Consider the following 27023-nt stretch of genomic DNA (forward strand, 5'->3'; position numbering starts at 1 on the left):
TCATTACTGCTCCAAATGTGCCTTTTGGTGAGATATGCATAGGAATGTACGAGCAGCACTGCTTTGCAAACATGTTGGCCAAAATCCAATCTAATGCTTGTCTGTTTTGTCTTCTGATTCTACTCGTTTCATGGAGTTCATCTCCTAGGGCCATAAATCTTTCAACAGTGAAGTTCACCATTCTCTGTTGGTTGTAATAAACATAGTTAATCCATTCAACATTTTTGTTATTGTAATCCAAGGTAAGATAGACTCAAATCCTGCAACAAGTTCATGTGCTTTGAATTTGTCTGGAAGTCCTCTTGGTTGACCTATAAGATTCAAATATACTCCTTCAAATAAACTCCTGTAAACTCATGAATGGATTTTACTTGATAATCCCTTCAAGGCTGTGAATATGCCCATTTTCCTTCCACACATGCTTGTTTCAGTACGCGGTGAACAACCAGCTTTCTTAGCGATAACCATCTGCCGATTACCTTTCTTGTTGAGGGCGTCAATGGACTTCTAGACACTTGTCAAGTCAGCAGTCTTCATGATTGGAAATCTTTTACAGCGTTTTATTAATTAGCTGATTAGACACCAGCGGTTTTAGATTTAAAAAAAATAATACTTTCATTTTTTGAAACACCAAATTTATTGTTTTCATTATCCATCAGCCATCATAATCATACAACCCATAAAGACTTGAAATATTTCACTCTACACTGGCTTCTCTTTCTGAGATGAATGGACTTGTATAAAGCACAAATTTATTTCTAATCTGTAGCTGCGGGCGAAGGCAGAACCTTTCCTGACAGAATCCAGCCTAATTGGATAAAACCACAGTAAACTCAGAAGGAAATCCCTTGTATGGTTTTGTATGTGTGTTGTTGTTCAGAGCCTTATAAAAGAGATGCCATCTGGAGATTGGGGGGAATCCTCCATGATTGGATCAAGATTTCCTCATAATTCAGTTAAGCTGAAGTTTGAAATAAAATCTTCACTGTTCAACTATTCAGCTTGCAGAGCTGTGTCAAGTAAAGCGGAGTTTGGCCTCCCTCCCAGACGAAGTCCATATTTAAAGAGTACAATTAAAAATTGTTCAGTTGAAATTACAAAATATAAAACTCTGAAACATCATTACAACTGGCCTGAAGTAAAACAAGATTGTGAAGCAGCAGCAATATGTACGGACAATTTAAACTGTACTCAAGTTATGATCTGCAAGGTTGTTGATGTGCTATGGAGACGTTAGATCACTGACAGGGACAGGATGTGTCTGTGAACCAAGACAAAAGAGGAACTAAGAGGGACCCAGTGTTTATCACTGGCTCCTTCAGGAAGCATATGGCAATGCATAAAATGAGAAAAAGGAACTCAAACTGCTGAGTGAGGAATAGAAGGTGACCTTTGAGCAGCTGTTGGTCAAGAGCAGGGACTAAAACCCCATCTAACTCAAGCTGGTTAAAGGTCAAATCCACCTCATTCTCCTGCTAAGGGCTGCCATTGGCTAGACTATGAGTGACAACAGCAGCAGAGCCCATAAAGCCTGCAGCAAAGCAGAGGAGCAATGGGCTTTACTTACATCCGCACCATCTTCTCACACACACCAAGATGCCCAGAGGCCCTGAATCAAAGCTAAGAGGATCTGAGGACTGCAGAACAGCAGAGGCCTTTCGTGCATCAGAGGACACTACCACAAACACTGCAGTTCTAAATCTGACCTCTAACATTGGCTAAGGTCTGGGCCCCAATATCAAGCTGTAACTGACCCTCGCAAAATGCGCAGTGACAGCCGTTTCTCTTAAAGCTTCACTACATCAGCACCATGAAGACCATCCCTGACAAAATACATAAAGGCACAATCATCTTTATACTAGAGGTGCTATGTGTATAGTTTAGACCTGGGTTGATTGGATACATCTATAAATCCATTGTGAACCTAATGCCTGGATTTAAAATCCACAAGTTTGTTTTCTGATTATGACATTCATGTCCATAAACAACTCTTTCAGATTTTTCTAAGTCATGCACAGTGCATAATTTAGTCCAAATAGACAATTAGACTAAAGTGTTTTTTAAAAAAGTAGAAAAAACATACATTTTATTCATAAATTCATAATGAAATAAAACATTTTACATTGAACAGACACATCAAACAAGAAATATGCCCGTTTATAAAAAAAAATTAAAAAAATCACACATGCACAAAAATACCGAGGTAGCTTAACACTATTTTCAAGTAGAAAAACGTCTTCATAGTGAGCTCACTTATAGCCTTTGAAATAAGTCAGAAGATAAACACCTATTTACTTTAACAAGACAACACTGACTCCACAATTTGAAGTCATATTTACATTAGACAGAGTTCTGGAATAAAAACAACAAAGAAAGCACCAAACTGAGCTGAAGAGATTGTTTTTTGGGTTTTTTTTAAAATGCTGACCAAACAAAATTGGGTAAAGTCATTGCTCACTTTCAGGCCTCCTGGAGTAGTACACCTGCATATCAGCATTCGTCCAAACTACAGGCATCTGCTCTGTTAAACTGCAACCGAATGAAGGCATGTTCGTGGGGTTCACTACCGGCTGAAGGTAGCTCTGGCTTGGATACACATACTGCCGGTAAAAAGCATCGAGGGGAAGCTGGCTCTGTGTTAGAACAGAACCCGGATGCACACTTGGGAGACAAGCTGGTTGGATGTAAGGGTTGACGCCTCCTGGAGACGCCACAGTCTTGGTGTGGCTCGGTGTTGGCGGCTGTTGCCGTCTGCTCACATCAGTGCGAATTTGGCCTTTAAACGTCTGCTTAATGTGGCTGGACCTGGACGTTATGATGGTATTAATGGGCAGCTGATTGATCCCAGTCTCATTGGGCTTTGGGTTTCCAATTTTGCTGATGTCCTTAGGAACACTGATGTGTAACCTGTGCGGCTCTCTGAGGTCAGCAGTGGGAACTATAGCATTTCCTTGAGGAACAACAAGTGAATGGCTCATCTTCATGACCTCTCTACTTTCAGCAGTATTTAAAGCTGACTGATTGCAAGTCTTGATCACAGAGACTAGCTTTGAAGTAAATTGCCAGAAATCTTGATGCATAGAGTTTATATCTCTCAGTGAAGGAACACTGCTGATCGGTTGATTGAGATTTACAGAGCTTGAAGGAATCAGATCAGTTACTGAGTTGGAGTTCATTTCAAGAGGACCAGAGTTTTGTCTGAGCTGAGAGACACCCGGATTGAATCCTGGCTGTAGAGGATCACCACTACATGTGTTTAGATTGGGATTTGGGGGACATGAAGGAACAACAAGGTTATTTTTCGAGTAAGGAGCATTCAGCTCTTGAGGACGAGGGCTTCCTTCAATCTGAGAGACAGACGATGTGTAGTGTGGCTGGAGAGAACTACTGCAGGGCTCTAGACCGAGAGCTACAACAGTGGAGCTTGAAGGAAAAACAGGATCAACTTTTGAGTTTGGAGGAGTCGCCTCTAGAGGCCTTAGGTTTTGTGCACCAACATTTGGGTCTGGAAGGACCGCATGGTCAGTCTTTGAAGAGGAAGAGATTACATCCATCCTTGAGGTTCTTCCACTTCCAACAGCATCAAAACTTTCAGCCAGGGTTGGCTCTTTAGGCTGTGCTTTATCTGGATTCTGATCAGCTTTAAAAACATGATACAAGACAAAAAAAAATGAAAACACAGAATAATAAAAGAAAGGTAATAATTTACTAAAATTAAAATACATAGTTAACTTTTCTGCAACTACTTTAGTTGGAAAGGTTTCCAAATCTACTATTGTGGCAATCAGTGCAGACTAATCATTCTACCAAATTATTAACAATTTCTCCACGAACGGTAAAAACGGTCAATTATATATGCATCCTATCATGATTATTGTTGATATGAAATTAAACATTGAAACATATCAGTTTTTACTAAAGAGAAAGAACATATTGAGCCTTTTTTTAGTTTAGTTATTCTTACCCATTTCCCTTCTTTGGTCTTTTTGGAGTATTTGAGCCGACATGCTATTTGCAGGAAGAGACTCCTGTATGCTCTGCGGCTCTGCAGTCTGCTGTCCTGTAATACAGAAATAAAATGTTCAATTAAGAGAGTTTATTGCGTAATTGTCAAGGTTAATTCATGCAGCTTTATAAGCGCTGTGTGGTGCGTGTTAAAGTCAAGCGTTAGCTGTGAAATAAAGAGAGAATATGCAGTTTTCAAAAATATTTCACAACTAAAATTAGCATAGTTCAAACCCATCATCTGAAGATGAAAGAAACATGAAACAGCTGCAAACTAATGAAAGGCCAAGAAGAAAGTCTGAGATGAAAACTAAACGCATTTTAGTTTTGGTCTCACTTTTAATGCCACTTCCAGCACTCAGCCCTCTGTTACATATGAAAAGACAGTCTAGGCTGCAGACTGGTGCTGTCCTTCAGACTACTGGATGCTGCTGCTTCAGTTCACAGCAAACAGAAGCAGCAGAGAGGTTAGTAAGAGGGTTAGTCATGGACAGAGGAGCTTCCCACAACAAGTATCCAAAACACAACCAGGAGAAGCAGAAACTGTGCATATGACATAAGCATGTGAAGAAAGATGCTTTGTAACTGAAGAATACACAGGAAGATGGGAGGAGGCAAGAAATTTAGGACATTAAAAGCAAATGTTAAGTAGAGTGGTGCGACATAATTTGACAAAGCAGGCTGTAGCGCTCATCTTTCACTATACATACTAACCGTTCTTGTGACGCTCGCTCGTCTGATGACCAGCAGAGGCAGATGGATGAAAAACTCTCAAATCTTCATCTCTGATGCTTTTAAAAATTTCTAATGCTACAAAGAGCAAAGTGAATGCACAGAAAATAGATTAGTACAAAACAAGATTGTGAAATGTTTTCTTAAAACTGTGTTTTTTGCTCATTTACTTTGATGTCAATGTGTGATTTAAGCGTGAGCTTTGTGTCGATGACAAAAGTATTCATACGAACTAAAATAATACATTTTCAATAAAATCATGGCAGGTGTGGTGTGTTTGTATTCATTTCCCTTTATTATGACATCCTCAAATAAAACCCAGCGCCAACAGTTGTCTAAGCTCAGTATAAGTAATGTTGTCCTCTGACGGCCTCTGAGGTTTTATGAGAGAAAATTGGTGATCAAAAATCATGGAGACCAAAATACACAACAGGGAGAAAGCTTGGAAGAGGTTTAAACCATGGTTGAAATATATCCAATTTCAAATTTGTGGCAAGAATTCACAATTGAGCTTTCACCAAACAACTTCATCCAGTCTGACTTGAGCTTTGAGCTGTAGGCGAAACCTTCCATCTCCAAATGTGCAAATTTGGTGGAGACAGAAGCAGGTTTTGCTGCATCTTGAAGGTGATTTCAGATATTCTCCCAGAAAACCTGCTAAGCCTGGTGGCAGTCCAGGCCTACTGAGTTTTGGGGTTAAAAAAAACATTAAATATGACAAATATTTTTAAGGTGCACAAGTAGGCATCATAATTTGGAAATAATAGTGCGTAAGGCCAATAGGCGGGTGCAGGGAGGGCCCTTACCGCCAGGTCAATGTGTAAACTATAAATCTGGCTTATTCTGTCTTTACTGTCGGTTATTGGTGTATAAAAATATCCCAATTTAAAATTAACAAACAACGCTTAGCCTGGTGGGTCCCTGGTGGCCCGCCAGGCTTATTAAACCTGGGATTTGAAGTCCAAGTATTGACTTTGTGGGTTGAATACAAATGCACACCACACTTTTCAGATTTATGTTTGAATTATCTTGAGACATCTAATTTTTTTTCCATTTCACAACTAATTTCGTCAAAGTTTTGTGGTTGTGACAATGTGAAAAAGTTCAAAGGGTAAAAGCACGGTTCATGTTACACATTTCTCCAGACAAACTATGCGTTTTAGTTCTTTTTAGGTACAATTTACACAGAACAATAATTTCATCTGCATTTGCTAATTAAGTTGACGGTTACCTTTACTGAAAGGCGTTGCTAGGAGAACTTTATGCAACTCAGGTGTCAGCCATATATACTTGAAGAAAAAACACAAAGTCGGTACTTTTTCGTTATTTTTCGCAAAGCGTCAAAGTGAAGAACATTTGAACGAAACCAGATAACAGAAATGCTCCGTTGACTCAACATACCTTTGGTTTAACATTAAGAGCCATCTCCCGCTTTGACAGTGCTTGGATAACATTCATTAAAACCTGATTTTTAAAGTGCAGAGGTAAGTCATCCTGCAGCCAAAACATGTCCAGGAACCTTTGGTCCTCCCTCCGCTGAAAAACATAGACATTATAAAAAAGATACAGTACAGACCAAAAGTTTGGACACACCTTCTAATTCAATGGGTTTTCTTTATTTTCATGACTACTTATAAGGCAAGAAATCCCACTTATTAACCTGACAGGGCACAGCTATGAAGTGAAAACCATTTCAGGTGACTACCTCTTGAAGCTCATCAAGAAAATGCAGAGTGTGTGCAAAGCAGTAATCACAGCAAAAGGTTGCTACTTTGAAGAAACTAGAATATAAGGGGTATTTTCAGTTGTTTTACACTTTTTTGTTTAGTGCATATTTCCACATGTGTTATTTATAGTTTTGATGCCTTCAGTGTGAATCTACAATGTCAATAGTCATGAAAATAAAGGAAACTCATTGAATTAAAAGGTGTGTCCAAACTTTTGGTCTGTACTGTACTAACTTGTTTTTGAACAATTGCTGCATGTCATTCCCAATACACACCAAGTATTTGAGCTGGTGGTCGAGGCTGACCATATGTCGACAGATATCTCGGGATGAGAGCATCTCTTCACAGATTTCGCACAGGAAGGTTTTCTGATATGAACTATGACACTCCCACACATACGCCCTGCCTGGTAAAGGCAAACAATTTTAACATGTTACATGCTTCTACGAAGAGACGGGATGCTTAGGATACGCTGATAGAGGGACACTCACCAGCAACCTTATTAGGATCCTGATTACTTTCCGTCAGGAAAATGTGAAAATCACTCGATTGTAGAAAATCTTGTCCTGTAAAAACCACATATTTCTAAAAATCCGTGCACAAATACCAAAGAACAGTCGCAGTTTTGATGCTCTGCACTAACCAGTCAAACTAGTGGAGTTTGCCTGTGAAGAACTGTGCTCTTCAGATCGTAAGTGAAGTATAGGAGCTGGTTTGGCTTTGTTGCCTGACTGGTTCTGTTGTCCTGCCACGACAAGTGTGACTTCACGATGAGACCGACTGTCATCTTGCACCTTCAGCTGATTCAGCTGGGCAGTTTCTAAATTAAACATAAAAAACTATTTCAGTTAAACTGGAATTGTAAACTTTGTCAACTTTCTAAAGGAAAACGTTGTTGAAAAGGTCATACCTGCTACGTCTCCAGCTTTATCGTCAGTCATCGATTGTTGGTGCTCCTGAATCAGATTTTGTGCTTCTAGATCTTTACCACTTGACCGCTGGTGTCTCTGTAACTCAGCTGGACAACGCCTTTCTGCATTTGTCAGGATCGTCTCTGGATCGGAGAAAAGAGGGACAAAATATTAAAAATATATATTAAAAAATATTATATGCTGCACAACAACATCTCAACTTCCAAGCTTGGCAAAGACAACAAATGTCATACTTTAGAGTTAGTACAACTAAAACTTGTTAAGGTCCAAAATATAAACCAATTGCAATTGGATACTGCATTTAAAGCAGATTAGTTTAGTTAAGACAATTTTCTGATACAAAAAGAGCAATTGAGGCTTAAAAACAGGAACGGTTGTAACGCATGGCTTTTCAACTGTACTATTTCAAATGAATGTGTGGCTGCTCTTCCTCAACATAAAAACTGAAGGAGGCGAGTACTCTTATTTTTCTTAAAAATGATTTCATCCAGGAAAAGTGGACAGGTCTTTATTACTGTGTAAGACTTAAATCAGACTTCATACATTTCTATTCTAGACAGAATGTAAAACCTAAAAAAAAACAAACTTATCCTGTATACCTGCCGTATCTTCAGCTTGAGCACATTGATCCAAGACTTGTTGTGGATCCTGGGTTTGCATGGTCTCAGCTACATCCTGGATCTCTTCATCCACTTGCAAATCTTCCTCATCTGAGCTCTTTTCGCTAAATGATTGACCTGGAGACAAAGCATCTTCATCGACGCACTCCATTTCTGTATACGAAGACATAAAAAGGGTTAAAACTACACTGACTCCTTAGAATGATCTGTATAATTGCTCTCATTTGATATCTCACCCAACGCTTGGTCCAGGCTGGCCCAGAGTTGATGGCCGTCTGCAGAATCTGACATTTCATCGTGAAACGCTGGGATCCCTGAGAGTCAACATTTAGAGGAAGAGGTTCATTAAATATTGACCATTGTGCTGAATGTCACTCACACACATTAACGAACATCTAAAACGTGAACAAATGGTGTACATTCAGTATTTTTGTGGCTCTCCACGACCGTCTCCTTTGGGTTTTCTTCCTTATCAGCTGCATTTGTGTTGCCTAACAATTAGAGGTAAATGAGAGGAAGCGACGCCAAGCTAACATTAAAACTTACAATCACCTGAGCTTGAAACGTCACAGGGACTGGAAATGCCCTTGGAAGCATGCTCCGTGTTATCGACTGAGGGAGACGATAAGGCCTTTAGGTCTCTCTGTTTCACCAGTGTTTTCACTGTTTCTATAGCTGAGAATCAAAAGGCACAAAAGCATAAGTAGGAGCACAAAATTTACCAAAAAAAGAGGCAGTTTCTATGCTTTTTTCTGGTGCCATACAGCAACTTTTTTTTCTGCCAAATATTCTCCTCAATCACAAATTCTGTCTCAAAAATTAGTTCAAATTAACAGTTTATAGTATGATTTTAGGAGATGCAGAATAAAATGTTATTATATATTTACCCAAGTGGTCTGGGAGTTGACCCAGCGTTTGGTACACGTCCTTTTTCACATCCAATCTCTAGGAAAAGCAAATATCCACACAAACAACATGAGGCATATGTAAAACCTTGAATAGTACATTTTTTGTGCATACGGTACACACAAGAATAAAGGAATTCCTTCAGAACAAAAAAAAAGGAAAACATAAAGTCCAAATAGAACATTGATAAAAAAATAAATAAATAAATTGGCCTCTGACTTTTTAAGAAGCTCAACTGGAGATTGCAGCTCCAAGGAGGAATTTTGTGGAAATAGGCAATTCAAGGATTCCTCAAACATGTTTTCTTTTAATGAGAGAATAAGATTATAACTCAATGTAAATCTCATTCTCTTTCTCTGGTGCATTATTTTCCAAAAGTCACAAAAAGATGATTTATTTCAACACACCTGAACAATCTGAGTGTGAGGCAACTCTTTGTCAACATTTGCCAACTTATGAATGATGCGGTTTAACTCGTTTTCCATCTTCTCGTTCCCAGGCCATTCAGGATATTTCAGTTTCTAGTGAAAGAAAAAAAAAAATTATGTATTGACTCTCCTCCTTCTATGCTGCAGCTGTACTCGGATCACGATTTAACATTCACATACCACATATTTGTACTGGTGGACAGAGTCCATCAGGTGGCTGGATGCAATCAGTCTGACTGAACACAACAGACAATAGACCTGCTGCTTTCGTTCACAGGACACCACAACCAGGTAGTTCTTTCCTGTCCAATGGCAACAAGGTGCACACGTTTAAAAAGACTCCAATGCATGCAGGGGTAACATTTCCTGCAAATTAAATGATGCTTACCAACTTTAGGAAAGTTTCCACCAGGCATCGTCTTGCTCAAAGCAACATGAGGCAGGTCTTTCCGTACCTTCTTGATTTCTTCTGGTTTCTGGTGAAGAGAGGCCGGCGGTTTCCTCTTCTGAACAGCTGTTTCAGAGTCTGGGTTTCCCCCCGTCAATGTGTTTACAGATGATTTGGTATTTACGTTTATGACTTGTGGTTTAGCCATTTCAGAAGTGGCAGATGATGTTTCCTTAGTCTTAGGTGCTGCTGGATCTTTGGATTTGAGAGGATGTTCGGATTTAAGCGTCGCTGCAGATCCTGTGTCAGACGAGGATGCGGCCCTGCATGTTTCTTTAGATGGTGTTTTACTTTTTGGTGCCATGGATGCTGTTTGGGACTCTGGAGTGGATGTTTTTGAAGTGGTGGTTTTTGTCTGTGTGTAAGGGCCTGCGGTAGATTTCAACGTGTTCGATGGAGTGGTGGAAGGAACAGTTTGCGGTTTTTCAGATTTAGTAGATCCTTCAAACGTTAATGATTTCGTTTTGGTTGGAGAAACGTCTGCTTTATATTTTGTGTTTGTGCTTCGAGGACTTGAACCAGCACTGTTTCTCCCGTCGGCGGGCTCTTTGTTACTTTTTGGTACAGGTGAAGTGTGGGAGTTCTCAGAGAGGGATGATTTCCGTTGATCTGTGTTGCTTGTGGGTTTTTTATTGGATGTGCCTGGCGCTGCGCCTCGCTCATTGGAAGAACACACAGCCTTTAAAAAGAAAAAAAAAAAAAGAAGAATTAGCAGAATGCTCAGTTTTCCTTTGTTAAAGTACAAATGAATAATGTTTCACAACATTATGTTGTGGCAGATCCGCAACTAAACTTCATCAAGGTAACAGAGAGGCATTTCGGCAACAAATTAAATTATAATGTATGTATAAACATGTATAACCTTCTTGTGATCCTCTTCCTTATCAGCTGCATTTGTGTTCATCACTTTTGTGCCACTTTCTTGTGACATTTTGGTGGATTCTTCAAAACAAGACTTGTTGGAGGTGAGCCGCTGTCTTTTTGGGCTCATTTTGCATCCATTTCCACTGGTTTCATCTGAAGTCATTGGCCTTTTTCTCTCGTTGTTTTGTTGTTGGGTTGCTTCCGGTTTGATACTTGAGCTGCCTTCTGGTTTAGTCAGAGCACTGTTATTCTCTTCAGTATTTTTGTGGCTCTCCACGACCGTCTCCTTTGGGTTTTCAGTCACAGCCTCTTCTGTGCTCAATTTCACTGACAGGACAGTCTCTCCTTCATTTTTTAAATCCTTCAGACACACTTTTTGAGATCCTTCTTTTTCTGCAGCAACTTTGGTTTCTCTCGACAGTGCCTCCTGGCCACTAGTTTGTTCTTCTTGATTCAGGCCTTTTTCTTTCGTGTCAGTGACGGTGCCTGTTTTCTGGTCAGCTGTCTGCAGCTGTTTGTTAGTGTGTTTTGGAGGGATCCTGGAAACTGACACATTCAGAGAATATAAAAAGGCACATTTAATTTCAACTATGAATACAACAATATAATTCATTCATCATGCGAGCAAAATTAACGTAAATAAATTTGCAGTTCAAGTATAAGAAGATAATGGGTAAAGATTCGAAGAACGCCATTCCAACATAGAAAATGAAAACAAATGATGCATCAAAGTGATTCTTGTATAAAATAGATTATAGAATTATCATTGTTAGAATTATTATGTTTTGTTATCACTCTTACATTAGTAGTTTTATATTACTAGTCTGTTTTTCATTTAAAGGTTTGAGTGTTCTCATCCTAGAGAGAAAGAACTTGATAAACTGTGTAAAGACAAAACTAGCTTTTCCCTTAACCTCGAGCATGTTTTTGCAGGTGGTGTCTTATCTTCTTGGGATACTCCTTAGTTGTTGTAAAACTGTCTGTGTGCAGAATTTAGTTTCTGTGTTCCCCCTCCCTGCTGTAAGGATAGCCCTCCCGGCTGCAAATAAAGGACAAGCTTTTACAGACGGGTGGCAGAACGCACTGGAAACGGCTTGTAGAGGCTGATTTTCTGTGCTTTCTCCCCTTCCAAGAGTTTGGTTGAAAAACTAAGTGACGTTGTCTGTGGTTCTTTTTATATAGGTTGAGGAAATACCTATCAATCATTTCTAAATTTATTTTTTTTAAATACTCTTTTTTTGTACCCCGAGTGTCTGACAAGACTTTCTCAGTAAGTGGTTCCAGTGCTTAACTAGGTCTGGTGCTGGAGAAAGTTTGATTGCTTTACCTACATGTATATGACCTTTTTGTAAAATAAAAAGTGTTGCACATCTTTGTGTTGTTTACAAAAACATCTAGTTTTGGCTTACCCAGTTTCCGCATCGGGTTTATTGGAGGTACAAGATTTTCATTATCTGTTGTCCACTTTGCATTTGTCAGGATCATCTTTGCTATAAAACATATATATATATACAATTTTAATAAAACAATCTAGTTAAAGATGCTAGGGTTGATATTTATAAGAATCCAAAGGATCACCTTCTTGGTAACTGCATGAATCCCAGATTGGTTCGTCCAAGAAAATTTTCTTAGAGAGTAGAGGATATTAATACCAAAAACATAGCTACAACTAGCGAATGGGCCAGAAATTTGATTTTAATTATGAAATACCTGCATGCATGACAGAGAGTGAAGCTTTGCTGCCTGCTTTGCCAAGTCCAGAAGCGTTTCAGCGTCCACAGTACAGGAAGTCAGTGAGTCCGGATGAAAACAGTCCTAAACACAAACAAACATTACAGTATGGACTATGATTATTTTGCTGCATATGTAGTCATACAGTCCCAACTATATGACTCCACAAAGGGCAAAAGTGGAGCTTTGACGTCAATGTCAATATAATATCACATTTATACAACTCTGAACTTCCTGCTTTTGTCTTATCACAATTTTAATTTTCTACTTAAGTGTTTTACATAAACAATCTGAAGACACATTACACAACAGCAGAAGTGAACATACAAACAACATGAAACTGACCAGAAATGTTGATACGTGTTCCCGACTGAAGACGTGAGCTTCAATTTCCTCTTTGTACACCCTCCTTTCACAGAGCAAACACAGGCATCCCACCTCCACCTCGTTCGGTGCGACGGCCACGTGGTGTAGAGCGAGGAACTCTTGGCCTGTAAAACACAACACATAAATACAACCTTAATAAACTCCAAGCGTTACTGTGAAATTTTATGCATCTGGCCCAGAATTCACCTGATGGATTCTAAATTATGCAGGTTTTTCACCTTTTGCAATTTCTTATTTTCATTCGGTGTGAACGTGTGACGTCCCGATCAGACCACGTGATTGGAAATCGACCCTGATCACGTGGTTTCAGAAATAACAAAAGTTCGGGCGTTACATCCGAATCTGGGATTGGATATACATGTATATTCATTCTAAATCCAAATAGTATTCATAACATTATCTACCGTTTTGTAGTAGTGCAGTCAAACTTGTCTCGAATCGACACATAAACGGCACTTTGCAGCAGTACTGCCGTAAAGCGAAGCAGAACACGATGGCTGTGCACTGTTGCCACCTTAGCAACGGTGTCGCTATGTTTACTTAATGACTTTTTCTATTTAAAAAAAATGACTAGCAACAAACAGGGAAAGTTTTTGGACACCTTCCATTAAACTCTCCCTGTTTATTGGAGACTTTGGTGACAAAACAGGAAAACAGCGAGCAGTGAGAGCTGGCGTCATAATAAAGAGTAGACCCCGCAATGGCTGCTCGGGCCTCAGAAGCACTTGCAGACAATCAATCAAAATATTTGTTATTACGCAATAGCCAGCCCCGCCCTCTCCTCACAACTCTCCTGGGCTGACTACTGACCAGTTCTCTGTCTAACAGGTCCGGAAAATCCCTAAGACCTGGGTATTACCCTAAAAGAGATTTATAAGAGATAATCTATTCAAACTGGTGGCGAAAGCGATTCGTCTAGCTCTAACTACCTCCGATCCAGAAGTTACAACCCTTTACAGTTAAGAAACAATCAGCTGAGTAGCCCTCGCAGCTGCATAATTCCAATAACCACTTCTGTTAACGGTAGCTCGCTTCCTAAAATATAACTCGCTCTTGGAACCGGCTAGATTAAATTTAGTGACTTAGATATAAGTCCCAGGGTCATTATTTACACTCACTAAAGGAAATTATGAAGCCTCCTATTTACTAGAATCATGTACATTAGTTTTACCTCAAGTAAGAGAACAGAAAAATAATTCAAGTGACTCAATTAATTCCAATGTCCACCAACCTCATTAGAATTTTATAGTACAAATTTATTAAGCAAGCTTAAGCAGGGGTATATGACATAGAAATCAGTAATTAATTGCATATAATTCAAGAGCAGTATAATAAAATCAACATGTATAACCATACTATTCTGTCTCTTTTCCCTAACTTATGTCGCAAATTCTGAGATGGACTTTTATGGAGTAGAAGCAACTCACACCCAGTTGATGGTGAATCTTGGCAACAGAAACCTCCAGAATCCTTGGTCAGAGTCTTTGTCCTTGTGTGGAAAAAATCCTCCTTAGAATAGAACAAAGCGGAACGGATCCAAATCCTTCGAAAACCCAGCTCTTTATCCCTCAGGGACCTTTGTCTTTTCCCCAAGTCTGTTGCAGAGTGTTGAGATTGGTGGGTTGAGGTAGGGCCGACGATCGAATCAGAAACCCGGGCTTTGGCGGTCGGATCTTGTCCCTTCTCGGCGGCGTGAAGTCTCAACTTTTCCCGTGGTTTAGAGGTGCGGTCCTTTGCTGTTTCTTAATCTGCTTCTCCGTGTTGACTCTCTTCCAGCGCCGCGGACTAAGAACAGTTGTTTCCTTATGTCAGCCCCCTCTTATACTTTTCACGTTCATTTGTGTGTATGTGGAGTTTGCTTTACTATTTTTTTCTTGAACTTCTGCTTTGTTTTTCCGGAAAACCCCGCCGGCCCCCAACCTGTTTTTGCTGACACTTATGGAAAGTTCCTTCTCTCCCCAACTTGCGACATCTGCCAGCAGGACTACACCCATCCTGCTGACTTAACCTTATTCTCCTTTCTCTGCTATAACTCACTATTCTATCTATTACATCTTATTAAACACATTCAAACATTTGAATTGATCTCAAATCATCACATGTTTTGTTATTCATTAACAATTAATCACATCTTTCACCTATTATAAATCATCAACCATAATTATTACATAGTTAAATCATTACAGATCATTATTCAGAAATATTTTGCAGGAGTTTATTGATTTATCACTTATACCCATATTACCGATTGTATTCATACATATTCAACTTAATTATTATTTTAATCAAACCACAAGATTGCTTTATTTCTTCCAAACCTTTATACCTTTTCTGCGTGTACCTGGAAAGATCTCACACCCCATGCCAGTTTTCTTGACAATACCAAAATAAATACCAGCATTTCATTAACACAGTCTAATTGTTCTGTTAAATGATAAATAAAGTGGATAAAATAAAATAAACAAAACAATAAGGGACACCGTGGATCTGTTTGTTCGCTCTTCTTTTCAGATCAATACTTTACAAAAGTACTGCCAAACAGGCTACTCACCTAGCAGAGGGAACTGTTCATGTTTGCTGTATGTCTTGCTCTGTGGAACTGAAAGGGCATTTTACAAAAATGTGTGCATCAGCTTAGAACAACAGGTGATTTCGATTTACTTTGGATTCTTTATCGTTATACTCTACAAACCTTTATGCGTAAAACCACGATACTGCACTTGAAGGCTGTGAAATACTGCAGTCACAACAAAAATAGAGATTTGTAAATTTTGGGTTATTTCACCAGAGACCTGTGAGGCTCCACAAACATGCTTTTTCAAAATTAAGGGAGAGACACATTTTAGTTTTTACCTTGTTCGTATTGAGAGTCGAGGCAATGAAATACGGAGTATGGAACGTCAAAAATCTACAAATACAACAGATATAGAATATTTGTGTTAAAAAAAAGACACCCAGAGGAAGCAGTAAGTTCCACATACAAACATATTGTTAAAAACTTGCAGGTCACCTTCAGGAAGATCCGGCCTCGATTTTGTTCCGTCTTCCATGCCGTCCACCTCAGGGCACTGTCGTCCAGGTCTCCATCCCAGGCAAAAGGCAGCAGCCAGGGATTCTGATACAACTGAGAATATTAAACAAGCCAGTGGTTAAATGAAATGTTTTACTGAAATAAACAGCTGCTGCATCCAATATTATGAGGCACACCGCTTTAGCTTTTCATCTATCGTAATGGAAACAGCATTATGTTTTCACTTTGTTTATATATGGTGTTTCGGCTGGATAAATTTTAAAAACATGTCATCTTAACAGTACAAGTCTTTAAAGAAGCTAATTTCCTAACCAGGTGGAAACAACATTTTCTTAAAATACTGCAGACAACGGAAACAATAGTTTAACTGAAAACGCTTAAGACCTGATTTTCTGACTTTTAACGCTAACGTGGAATCACATGAAGGTGCAGAAAGACATACATAAAAAAGATGTAGAAATTACAGAACTTTATCACAGTAGAAGTTAACCTGAGTGCTTATTAGATGCTTCCGGGATTCAAAATGATTCCGGACGTCAGACTGACGAAACAAATCCCGACAGGCGATGCACAGATAAAATGGGTCATCTTTAGAAACCGAGGTGAGGCACGTTATAACCAGTGATGTTCCTGCGGCACAAAAATGCAAAAATAAATAAATTTTAAAAAGGTCAATATTTTCTAAGCATCAGATATAACATAAATGTGCATGTGACCTTACCGACAGGTGGCATATTTGTCTTTAAAGACTCGTTGATGTACGTGTACAGGTGCACATAGAACTTTCCTATCAGGAGCGGAAAAGAAAAAAAAAAAAAAAACATTAGCAGATGTCTGAAGTTACAAAAGAGAAACAATTTCTCCATTTGTTGTTACTGTAGTACAGAATTGTGCACAGCCTTTACAACATTGAGCTTCATGCTCAGACCCCAAAACTGTTCTCATTAAATGCCATTTATGTGAGCTACCAAACAAAAGATTAAGAGAAATGTTTAAAGGAAAAACGAGCTTTTTACTATTGAATATCAGATACATATTGTTAAAGCTTTGATTATCGAGACTGTAAACATACCTCGCTCATAAAAATGTCCTGTCCAATCTGTAGAAAGAACTTCAATTAATAAAACATTAATTAAACACAAAACACATATTTCATATTTGACTAAATTAAGCTTTTTACCTTGAGAAAGTTCCTGCATCATCTGTGGAAGATTACAGTTTTTAGGCGATCGACCACAACAACTCCTGTTTGTTAAGAATTTTGGGGTAAGATAAAATTACTTACCCTTTTGTGTTCTTCGTTTGTTAAATGCTCCAAATACTTGAACATGTTGGAGAAACCTTTACTGCAGTTCTTTTTTTTATAGAAAGAGATGCAGAAGAACAGGAAATGGGGATGGAAATGTCAGTGTTTGTTTCAAACTGTGATTTGACCACATTTAAAGTTATGCATGTATCACAATTTATCACCTGGCAGTCCACCATGCATTTGACGTCCTTAGTTAAAGGAGCAGAAGCTGGATGATGATCTAAAAAGGGAAAATGCATTCAAATTTACAATTTTTAAAACAAGAAACTATGGAAATAATTAAAACAATTTGCTAAAATATTGTTTGAAACGCAAAAGGATAAAATTAACCGATAGTTCACAATTTCACACAATCACTACACAGATTTGTGCATCCTGACATCACACATACCAATCTTGTCGCCTGGTTTAATGCTTATGGTTAAGCATCTCTTTGTGACGGATTCCAGGCTCTTCAAAGCTAAAAGACAGAATATATTTTTTAAAAACGAAACAAAACAAAACAAACCGAAGTGTTTCACTGCTCGACTAAGGTTAGTGTTAACAGTAAAGCTGCAAGCAGTTATGACAGGGTTCCAAGCTCTTCTTGCAAACTGAGTCCTGTCCTGGCAAATCTCCACTTTCCAGGTTAATTTAATTTTTAATTTAAACTGCATTGAATGGCGATCAAAACTGTAAAACCTTACAAACTCATCTGCTGGAAATTATCCAAATGTTATGGTGCGTGAGATTTGCTTATTCAGCTCTTTAGCTAATTCAACTTTGTTCACATGTGGCTGAACCAGACATCTTTATTCTAATTAGGCTTAATCTCAGTATGAAATATGCACATGAAAAACAAATTCTGGGCTAAACAACTGGTAGATAAAAAGGAATTTAGAATTTTTTGTGTAAAAACAAAAATCCAGAATTCTCCAAGGATTTTCAAAGTGTAATTTATGGTTTAAAAATGATACACAAAAGGCATTGAGGCCCTTTTTTCTTTTATCTGAATGACAGTGTGCAATTGGCTTTGACCCCTAAATAAAGTAAATTTGGTGAACCAAAGATTTAAAATCCAATACTAACCTTCTGAATAGGAATCAAAATTCACCGACTTGAAGACATCGGGCTGCAGTTTCACTTGCTGGGAAGAATAAATTTTTACATCACTTTTGATGTATTCATGCTTTCATATATATATATTTTTTTAACATCACCTACCTGCACAGAAATATTTTCAGCAGCATGAATTTTCTCAGCTTGCTTTGCACAATCAAGCAGGAAACTATTCCTGTCCGACTCCTTTGAGGTCAGTGTTGAGGGATGCCAGGCTTTCTGTGCAGGATAAACAGATTAGTGTTTATCTAATCTGATTAGTGTTCATCTATTCCCCTTTTGCTGGTTATAAACCGATTTTGTTATGTTGTCACTTCTATAAAATTATGTAATCAGTTGGTGTGATCCCACCCCTTCCCAAAGACAATCATGTGTTTCTTGCATTTTCAGTTTTCTGATTTTTAGCTACGTAACTCAAGCACCTTTGGGAAACCATAGTTTATCTTTTTTTTGTCCACTTTCATAATTTGTTTAGGAATGTGCTCCAAACCAAATATTAGGCCTTGTAATGTCACGTGTTAACTTGAGTACATAGTCTGAGTGGCAAGGATGAATGAGTTAGAGCAGGACAAAAGCAGTATAGGTTATAATTACTTTGCAGCATAAATGTTTAGGATGCCTTTTGCCTTTCTGTGCTTCTATTCCAAAGTTGTTAATCAGTGTGGAAATCATTTTGCCCACTTTGCTAATAAAACTGAACTCAAAATCACTTTTCCACACTGGGAAAAGTTGGTTTAAATGGTTTTATTTCCCTGAGGAGATTAATTTATTTGGAAACTTGGAAATATTTTGTTTCTACTCAGATTATTTCTTGATTATCTGCATTTCCTTTTTTGAAACATTTAAGTGTCACGAAACACCAAAAGCAAAAGAAATCTCGACTTACAAAATACAATTGCACGTGGTCAAAGCTCAGTAAATGTCCGATGATCGTGTGGCTGGGAATCACAAGCTGGCACAGTGTGCAGAGGTAGTACTTCTGTTCTAGCTCAGAAGAAACACATTCAACAATGTGCTGCAGTCCTGCACAATTAAGAAAAAAAATAAAAAATTGCAGCTTCACTAAAGGCTAACAAAGCATTTTAATTTTAAAAACAGCTTGAAAACTATGGAAAGTTTATTTTCAGAATGATTTATTTTAAAAGCAGATGTAACAGTCAACCCATAACATCGACATTTAAAATGGCATGTTGTTTTGTTTTTTTTACAAACCAAGAAGCGGATGCTGTCTGTTGTGGTTGCTGTGGTAACCTTGAAGAGTCACCCTGTTTTGGTGCATAGCTGGAAGGAAGGCAAAAAAAAAAAAAAATTAACAAACATGAGTCAAATGTCTGTCGTTTTGTTTCTTTGCATAAACTCTTCCTCATCCTATTAAACTAGTCATTGATTCACATTCAAAATGTCAGTTTAGCTGCCTGAGTAAGATTTGTTGTTGCAGACATGTAAATTAATTGTTTGGCTCCAAGGCTGGAGAGTACCACACCCATTGAAGAAACACAAAATTATCCAACAACAGCATCTCACCAGTTCATATTTCCTCTCTTAAATAATGACAGTGGCAGGATGCAATTTAATGATTTCAGTTATAAAACCTGCAAATTTATTCTGTGCTTCAAACAACAACAAAAAAATACATGAAAGTCAAACAATATTTTATGTTTGACTGCACTGATGACAAGGTGAGCTTTTATTGTGGAGGAATAAAATTATGCTAATAGTTGATAATTATGCTGTTTGGCTGTTTTGCACTAAGGTATGGTTTTATCAAAAGGAAATGCACTGTGTTAAATGTACTGGGTCATTCTGGCCAAGAAGTCAGGAAGGAATTCAGATTTGGAGAGATGTGGAATAACAATCCCTGAACTGCTGTAAATATCCATCCAGCCAAATGTTGAAAGGTCCCAGCTGTGAGCGATTCCGGGAAATTCCCATATCCTTTCAGCAAAACGCGAGCCAAGAGATCTGCGTCAACCAAAGAAGGAACTGGACTGGTTGAGAATGCTACATACACACACACATGAACATATCTGAGTATAAATAGGACTTGCTCTCAGTGAGAATTGGGGGTTTCTGTGAGAATATTGAGAATGTGATTTGTGTAATGCAGGAATGCGCAGAACCCTCCAACGTTGGCCCAAAAAAAGCAGATATAAACAGTCTGGTGTGATGATTCGTTTTGTTTTTTTTTTCTTTCACTCTCCATTAAAATGGTGCCCAACGTGGAACCTGAACCTGCAACCCTGAGATTAAGAGTCTCATGCTCTACCGACTGAGCTAGCCAGGTTAGTTGATATGTTTTCTTCATGCTGAGATGCCAAACAACACTTTAAAAAAAACAAAAAGAAAAAAAACAACATGAATCTCTCAACAAGGCTGTATGGCAGATTAAATGCTGGATGTCAATTCCCAGGCTCATGTTTTGTTGAATCGAAATAATTTATAGCGTCAAACAAAGTTGTCGGGTAAAGATGGGTATATACAGAGCCATTTTCAAATAAAAATTTGCTAAGGAACTGTTAGAAAAATTATCTACGTTCATTTACTTGTGAGTTTATTTGAAAGGTTATGTTTTCATATTATCATTTTTATTTTATTTACTTGACTCCTTTCCTTCTGTGATACACTATTAACCAGTTTTAGGATGTTTGCCTGGAGGCTAGAGACGTTTGCACATTCCTGTGTTGTCAGCTTTCTGTGGGGCTGATTGGTTGCGGTCAGCCTCGTGCCTTTGTAAGGGCATGTCCACAGAAGGTTCCAGAACATCTTGTAGTAAAGGTCATTGGTCAAATTCTTTGTATGACTATGTGAAAAAGCCCAACCTCCTTTTTCTATACATAATAAAGAGCAATGCAGAGAAAGATCTGGCAGAGTTGATCCCAGACAGTGTTTGACGGCGGCTTTCCGCGTCTGGGCTCAGCCTCCCCTCTTCTGCAGAAAAGTAATTTGTGTCTCTGGTTGATTCTTTGCAGGTTAGGAACTAAAATAAACCTATCAGGGACCAACCTGGTCCTGTGTGAAAAAGTAATCACCCCTTACTACTTAATAATCAACTGATTAATTACATGTCTACGAAGGCTGTGTTCAAGTTTAAATGGTTAAAAAATTCAAAATGGAGATTCTGAAGTGGAAAACATAGTCCAGACTTAAATCTGAGAGATGTTGTTTCATGACCTTAAATAGGCTGTTCATGCTTAAAAACCCTCCAACGTGGGCGGAAAAAAAAATAATAAAAAATTTGCATAGGAGGAAATAACCGCAGTATATTTCTGCCTTACTGCCTCGCAGTGGAAAAGTGCAAATTTTTATTTAACAAGCAATATGCAGGTGTTGGTGCAATTCCATGACACCAACATAGACATCTGGTGATTGTCAGCCAATCTATTTTGTATCCCATAGGGTAAGAGTGTGAACTCAAGTAGGTTGGAGCAGATTTGCATTCTGCAAGACTCTGTACCTGTGTTTTCTTTAACTTAACTATATTTATTTTTTCAGATTATTGTTTAAAGCTTGTTAAGCCACAAAAGCAGCACAAAGCATACCATCATATCCAATATTTTTTAAATCTGGTGGTGTGCTGTGTACACATTTCAGGTGATTACACCATGGCTTTGAAGCACAATGTTTAGGACTCATGTTTAACCACGGTAGAAGCACTACGGTCCACTGCTTCTCTTTGTGCTCCTGCTTCTCAATATCATCAGTAAATAAAATGCCAGAGCTTCATTTAACTTACAAAAAGAAAAGGTTCTAGCTGTTAAATGTGGTGCAGTCTTAGTTTATAAAACTTTGAATTATCATTTAGAAAAAAAGATACTCACCTTCAAACCTCTCAAGAAGTTTGTCATTTTCACATAAGGTTTGCATCACTGGGAATAATCACAAGATTATAGTCATTATTCCACATTTAAAAAAATAAAAATAAATGAACAAATCGTAAAATAATACCTTCTGAGTAGGTTGATAACATGAGCTTCTTCATGAGCAGTGGTGGTAAATGCAATAACTATAAAAACAGATTTTAAAAAATTATAAGATTATTGATGCTAAAAGCAACCTACAAATGGCAAATACCTGTTTTGGACTCACTTGATTAAAAGTAACAAAAAAACCTTTAAAAATGACCAAGCTTAATCTTAGAAGCTTTGAGAAATGGGGGAAGAAAATATAATTAACAGCACTAAAGATTTGAAAACATCCATCTGCAATTTATACAATTATCTTCACTTTGTGAACTAAGTTACTGAAATAGATTACCTTTTCAGTACTACTGCCATTTATTGAGAACCACCTGTAGCTAATTGTGTATTTTTGGTTTGGTATTTTTTATTTTAAAATATTTTTAGCTTTGCTCCAGTCATTTCCTGCTCCCCCATTCTTTTTGTCTCAGTGTCGTTGATCACAGTTAGCTTGTTGCACCAACCGCTCCAGTTCTGTACGAGTTACACTGTGTCCATGGTATAACGTTATTATAAATCATTTGATTAGTTTCTACTGCTTTTTTGACCATCGTTAAGAAATAGACAAAAAGGCAAACATACTTCAGATGACAATATCTAGCAAACAGTGTCAAACAGTGCTACAGAAAAGTAACATGCGATTAACCGCCACGGTAGAAAGAGATGCATTTCTTTAAAGATTGTAACCAACTTCACCTGCACAGTGTTTTTAATGTTGATGAAAAACAATAAGTTTAATTACATTATTTGACAGCACCATTTATCATTTTGACAATTTACAGCATCAGAATACCAACCCGCAAGGTTTGAAGCTCAGATTTTCTGCTTTCCCTTTTGAGCTTCCACCCCAGGAGGGTCGTCATGTCCATCTCGGGTTTCCAGGAGAAACTCAAATAATCTGGGTTTGTATTTACCTTTAAATATATATGTATATAGATATGGTTAACATCTCACTCTAGATTTTCATTTAAATAGTCATTTAAAGATGTTTAATACTTACAAAGTAGTGAAAGCAGTGGCTTTGTGAAAATGTGTGGCATAAAATTGTGTTCATGGAGTATTTATCCTTACAAACATGGCAGAGGTAAAAACTTGAATCAGGATTTTGACTGAAACACAGAGTGATCAGAGACAGGCCTGAAAGAAAATAGGAATACAACAATTACCTCCAACTGAAATAAAACCTCCTAGTAAACCACAAATACACAAAACAGTCTGCAATCTGCAACCAGACAAGGTGCAAACAGAAAAATAAAACTTGGGCTCATTTAGTGTTTCAAAGTAATAGGTGTGAAGTCAGGAACCAGGAGGTCATGACCTATGCACATCCAAATGTTGTCAATGTACTTTGCTTAAAGAAACTCTGCAACATTAAACTCTCACTAGGAATTTCCTGAAGAACAACAAGAAGAAAAAAAATAAAAATTCACAACATTAGCAGCTACTGGTGTCAAGAAATAATTTTAGGAAAAATTATTCTTCCCCCTTATCATGTTATTTTGTTTTCACTTTTTATTACAGACCTAAGCACTTTAGATCAAACTCCTTTTCACATCAGACAAAAGTCCAAAGTAAATACAATAAGTAAATTTCAGATTATGTTTTTTAATATTTTAAGAAGGGGGGGGGGGGGGGGACCTTGGCCCTATGAGAAAAGTATTCTCTCACCCCATGAATTACCCGTCATTAACCATGTTATTTCTTTAATTTCCCAAATAAGGTGTCCTAGCATTTTACCAGCACTCTGCATCCTTCCTTTTGCCATGCTTTGGGCTGATTATGTGTCCACTGATGTGTTTATTTATTTATTTTTATTGCTAGTTTGAGGCCCCCCCCCAGCCGTGTATGGCCTTGTGCCATTTGGCAAGACATCTCACCTACCATGCCTGCTGGTAAACAAATAATCTATTATTATTGGGGGTGTCAAGTTCTAGAGTACCAGGACATCCTGAGCAAACTCTACTGTGCTATACTAGTTCAATACTGCCTCAGTATTTTCCATCACACCATTGTTACAGTTCAATGTTTATTTAATAAGATCCCAGAAAAGCACCAAAGTGACTAGAGTTTTCTCCGAGTGCATGGCGTGTAGAGTAGCATAGCCTCGCCCCTCTCCCGCCTGCAACAAAGCAATGCTACTAAGCAGACTCAACAAGTGTTCCCACACTTTTACCTTGATTACAAACGAGTCAAACTCTGTGCCTCAGAATTATTTTGGTGACAAAATAACACTCTCATGAAGTGGTAAAAAAAAAAAAAAAAGAGCACCAACCATTGTGAAGCTAATCTTGCTCTAAGACAATAGCCTGCCAGCTCCTAGTGATACGTTTATTAAGCAGCTTCAGGTTGGCTAATCCAGCAAATGGGAGGACAATTTATCCAGCTAATATCTAAATGTATTCAGTTATTATAGCCGACTTGTATATATGTTTCAAAAGTCAAAATATAATATATATATATATATAGCATTCTTATAGCTATTACACTTTGTAGCAGCAAAAATATGTAAATATGTAGTGCCGAAAATGGAGAAACTGCAGCATACTCACCAACAGATTTCTGAAACTCTTTTTTGCGCTTTGGAGCCACAAACACAACGTAGGGTATCTGGTCTTAAAAAGAAATATTACAGATTAATTTCTGTGGACAAAACATAAAATTTAATTTTAAAATGAACAGTAAGAATGTCATAATATACTCTTGATTTTTAGCAAAATCTGTACTTTTTAATTAAAAAGCAAAAAAAACCATCAGATGTGGTCAAAACTATGAAACACACAAAAATGTACTTACAAGTGCAGAATATGCGTCCTAAGAAAGGAGGAACATTTTATTAAAAAAACAAAAAAGTCATTTTAATACACAAAGCATGCACAAAGAACATTGTGAAACAAACACAAGGCAGCTAAGCAGAGTGCAGAGTGAATGTTACCTTTTTGGAAAACATCTTGAAGCATCTGGAAAACAGTAAAGATGAATTTAATTAAAAGGCCATTCTTAAGAGCTTGTCTTTTTCTGGCACTTTCCAATTTCAGTAAGCTAGACATTTTTCTTCATTTCTGTTTAATTAGGTATTGTTAGCTTACTGTAAAACAGGGTGCAATTTGAATATAAAACACATTTCAATCAGTCCAGGTCTTTCTGAAAATTATACAGAGGTAAAGATTTTAGAGGAAACCTAAATCATAACACAGTCGTGTCAAAGTCACATGCTACAGTATATGATTCACTTCCATTTTAACCACTTTAGAAAAACCATTGATTAACAAGAGGTTGCAAGTCAAAATATTACGTTTCTGTCTAAAAAATAATCAAAATATACATGTGTTTCAGTAACAATTCAAAAAGAGTTTTTCACAAAGTGATTTATTTATTTTCCCTCCCCTCCAGGGGATGGACATAAGAGATTTTGTCGTTGTCCTCTGGATGGTTCAGCTTCTCATTAGCTGTGAATTCCTTGGCCATCGACCAAGTCTGTTGCAATAAATTGAGATCTCTGCAGGGGAGTGAAGGACGGCTGTCTAATCTGGAGCCATGGGTGAGGGCAGTTGGCTTCTCCCCCTTTCAGCAGTGCAGAGTCTTGGTCTCTCCTTAGTTCTGGGACGCGGTCCTCTGTAGGTATTCTGTCTGCATCACTCTGACTACAGTTGGGACGTGGCACTTTCTTCCTCTCCAGAATGTTTTAGACTTTTTCAGCCCTTGGCTGTGGGAACTAGATACTATGCGACTTCTCAACTGCATTGTTAAACTCCCACTGTGACTCATTTCTCCTTTTCAATCGCCATCTGGAGTTACTCCCACATTCACTCTTGCTCAATTTCCAAGTTCCTCTTTGTTGTTCTGCATTCTTCGTTCTGTTCTGACCCTAACTGACTTGTACCTCTGACATACTTGCAGCACAGTACTAAGGTTGCAAAGTATTCCAACACACATTGCAATTACATTTCATTCTTATAAGATTAATTAAACAATGACTTTAAACAGAAATATAAGTTTTAAGAAAGGTATATTAATTACTATGCTCTCAATACTTTAAGGTCCTTTTCCCACGAATTCCTGCATCAACATAGCCTTTGTTTTCCTTTAACACACACCGAAACAAAACACTTAGAGAAAGATTAACTGCAACTCTCACCTGTTGATGTTTTTTTGCAGTCATATGTTTCTTAAAATGATGCAGCTCTTCAAATCTTTGGCAACAGATCTAAAAAAAAATAAATAAAATGGGGGCAGATGATGTAAAAATCAGAATAGTCATGCAATTATACAAAAGTGGTACATAAAAACACAAGTAAAAATAAACCAGAACAAATATAATTATTTAACAATCAGGGTCGATGCAGAGGAAAGAGTAAACAAGTTGTGAACATTACAATTTGGAAAAAAGTGCCTTCTTTCTTTACAGTAATGATTAGTTTTGTCCAGAACAGCGAGCAACTGCTAGGAAAAACATGAACTTGGAAATAAGTTGAAAGATTTACTGAAACAATGTTTTTAAAAAGTTATGTAGCCTTGCTGACATTCTGCAGGAAAACTCTCGTAAGGGTGCATTTATAATAAGCTTTAATAATGATAAACTATTTAGGAAGGGACAGATCAAACATAACCATTTGATGCACTTTAATAGATTGTAGCATAAGCCAATTTGTATTTACAGTCCCTTTGAATTAGGGAAGCAAGAGGGAAATTATTGAAATTAGCATGTCAACATTTTTGATCAAGCCACTTACAGTCGGCATAGGACTCCTTTCCTATAAAAACCATGTCTGATCTCCACTTAGTTTCGATGAAGAATTATATATGCACATGAAAACAATTACCAATAACTATGCACACAGCATCTAACTTT

The 27023-nt window shown here is 37.8% G+C and overlaps 1 protein-coding gene across 4 annotated transcripts in view; it reads right to left on the bottom strand.

The window, feature by feature from the left end:
• Window positions 1–2054: 2054 nt before the first annotated feature.
• Window positions 2055–27023, bottom strand: part of LOC116730771 (uncharacterized) — a 41202-nt gene continuing 16233 nt past the window's right edge. Inside the window, exons 2-45 of one of the 4 annotated variants that reach the window (XM_032580248.1) lie at window positions 26310–26378; window positions 25107–25131; window positions 24968–24985; window positions 24724–24781; window positions 23175–23311; window positions 22972–23088; window positions 22164–22221; window positions 22037–22084; window positions 19431–19499; window positions 19105–19241; window positions 18324–18437; window positions 18189–18246; window positions 17512–17580; window positions 17282–17340; window positions 17097–17165; window positions 16992–17013; window positions 16884–16910; window positions 16533–16598; window positions 16302–16441; window positions 15791–15904; window positions 15634–15688; window positions 15473–15517; window positions 15332–15379; window positions 12739–12884; window positions 12373–12477; window positions 12241–12289; window positions 12072–12152; window positions 10661–11208; window positions 9739–10477; window positions 9531–9652; window positions 9330–9443; window positions 8904–8961; window positions 8563–8691; window positions 8253–8330; window positions 7996–8169; window positions 7375–7518; window positions 7108–7284; window positions 6956–7030; window positions 6740–6870; window positions 6139–6273; window positions 5969–6026; window positions 4720–4815; window positions 3965–4060; window positions 2055–3640 (exon numbers count right to left, since the gene is read on the bottom strand). In XM_032580248.1, coding sequence (XP_032436139.1) covers window positions 2448–3640; window positions 3965–4060; window positions 4720–4815; window positions 5969–6026; window positions 6139–6273; window positions 6740–6870; window positions 6956–7030; window positions 7108–7284; window positions 7375–7518; window positions 7996–8169; window positions 8253–8330; window positions 8563–8691; window positions 8904–8961; window positions 9330–9443; window positions 9531–9652; window positions 9739–10477; window positions 10661–11208; window positions 12072–12152; window positions 12241–12289; window positions 12373–12477; window positions 12739–12884; window positions 15332–15379; window positions 15473–15517; window positions 15634–15688; window positions 15791–15904; window positions 16302–16441; window positions 16533–16598; window positions 16884–16910; window positions 16992–17013; window positions 17097–17165; window positions 17282–17340; window positions 17512–17580; window positions 18189–18246; window positions 18324–18437; window positions 19105–19241; window positions 19431–19499; window positions 22037–22084; window positions 22164–22221; window positions 22972–23088; window positions 23175–23311; window positions 24724–24781; window positions 24968–24985; window positions 25107–25121 — 5991 coding nt within the window. In that variant the 5' untranslated portion in view covers window positions 25122–25131; window positions 26310–26378 and the 3' untranslated portion in view covers window positions 2055–2447. Of the gene's footprint in view, window positions 3641–3964; window positions 4061–4719; window positions 4816–5968; window positions 6027–6138; window positions 6274–6739; window positions 6871–6955; window positions 7031–7107; window positions 7285–7374; window positions 7519–7995; window positions 8170–8252; window positions 8331–8562; window positions 8692–8903; window positions 8962–9329; window positions 9444–9530; window positions 9653–9738; window positions 10478–10660; window positions 11209–12071; window positions 12153–12240; window positions 12290–12372; window positions 12478–12738; window positions 12885–15331; window positions 15380–15472; window positions 15518–15633; window positions 15689–15790; window positions 15905–16301; window positions 16442–16532; window positions 16599–16883; window positions 16911–16991; window positions 17014–17096; window positions 17166–17281; window positions 17341–17511; window positions 17581–18188; window positions 18247–18323; window positions 18438–19104; window positions 19242–19430; window positions 19500–22036; window positions 22085–22163; window positions 22222–22971; window positions 23089–23174; window positions 23312–24723; window positions 24787–24967; window positions 24986–25106; window positions 25132–26309; window positions 26379–27023 lie in introns of all 4 variants that reach the window. The other 3 variants (XM_032580246.1, XM_032580245.1, XM_032580247.1) reach the window with 3 other exon arrangements.

The sequence above is a fragment of the Xiphophorus hellerii genome, chromosome 13, assembly GCF_003331165.1.
Source record: "Xiphophorus hellerii strain 12219 chromosome 13, Xiphophorus_hellerii-4.1, whole genome shotgun sequence".
Taxonomy (NCBI): Eukaryota; Metazoa; Chordata; class Actinopteri; order Cyprinodontiformes; family Poeciliidae; genus Xiphophorus; species Xiphophorus hellerii.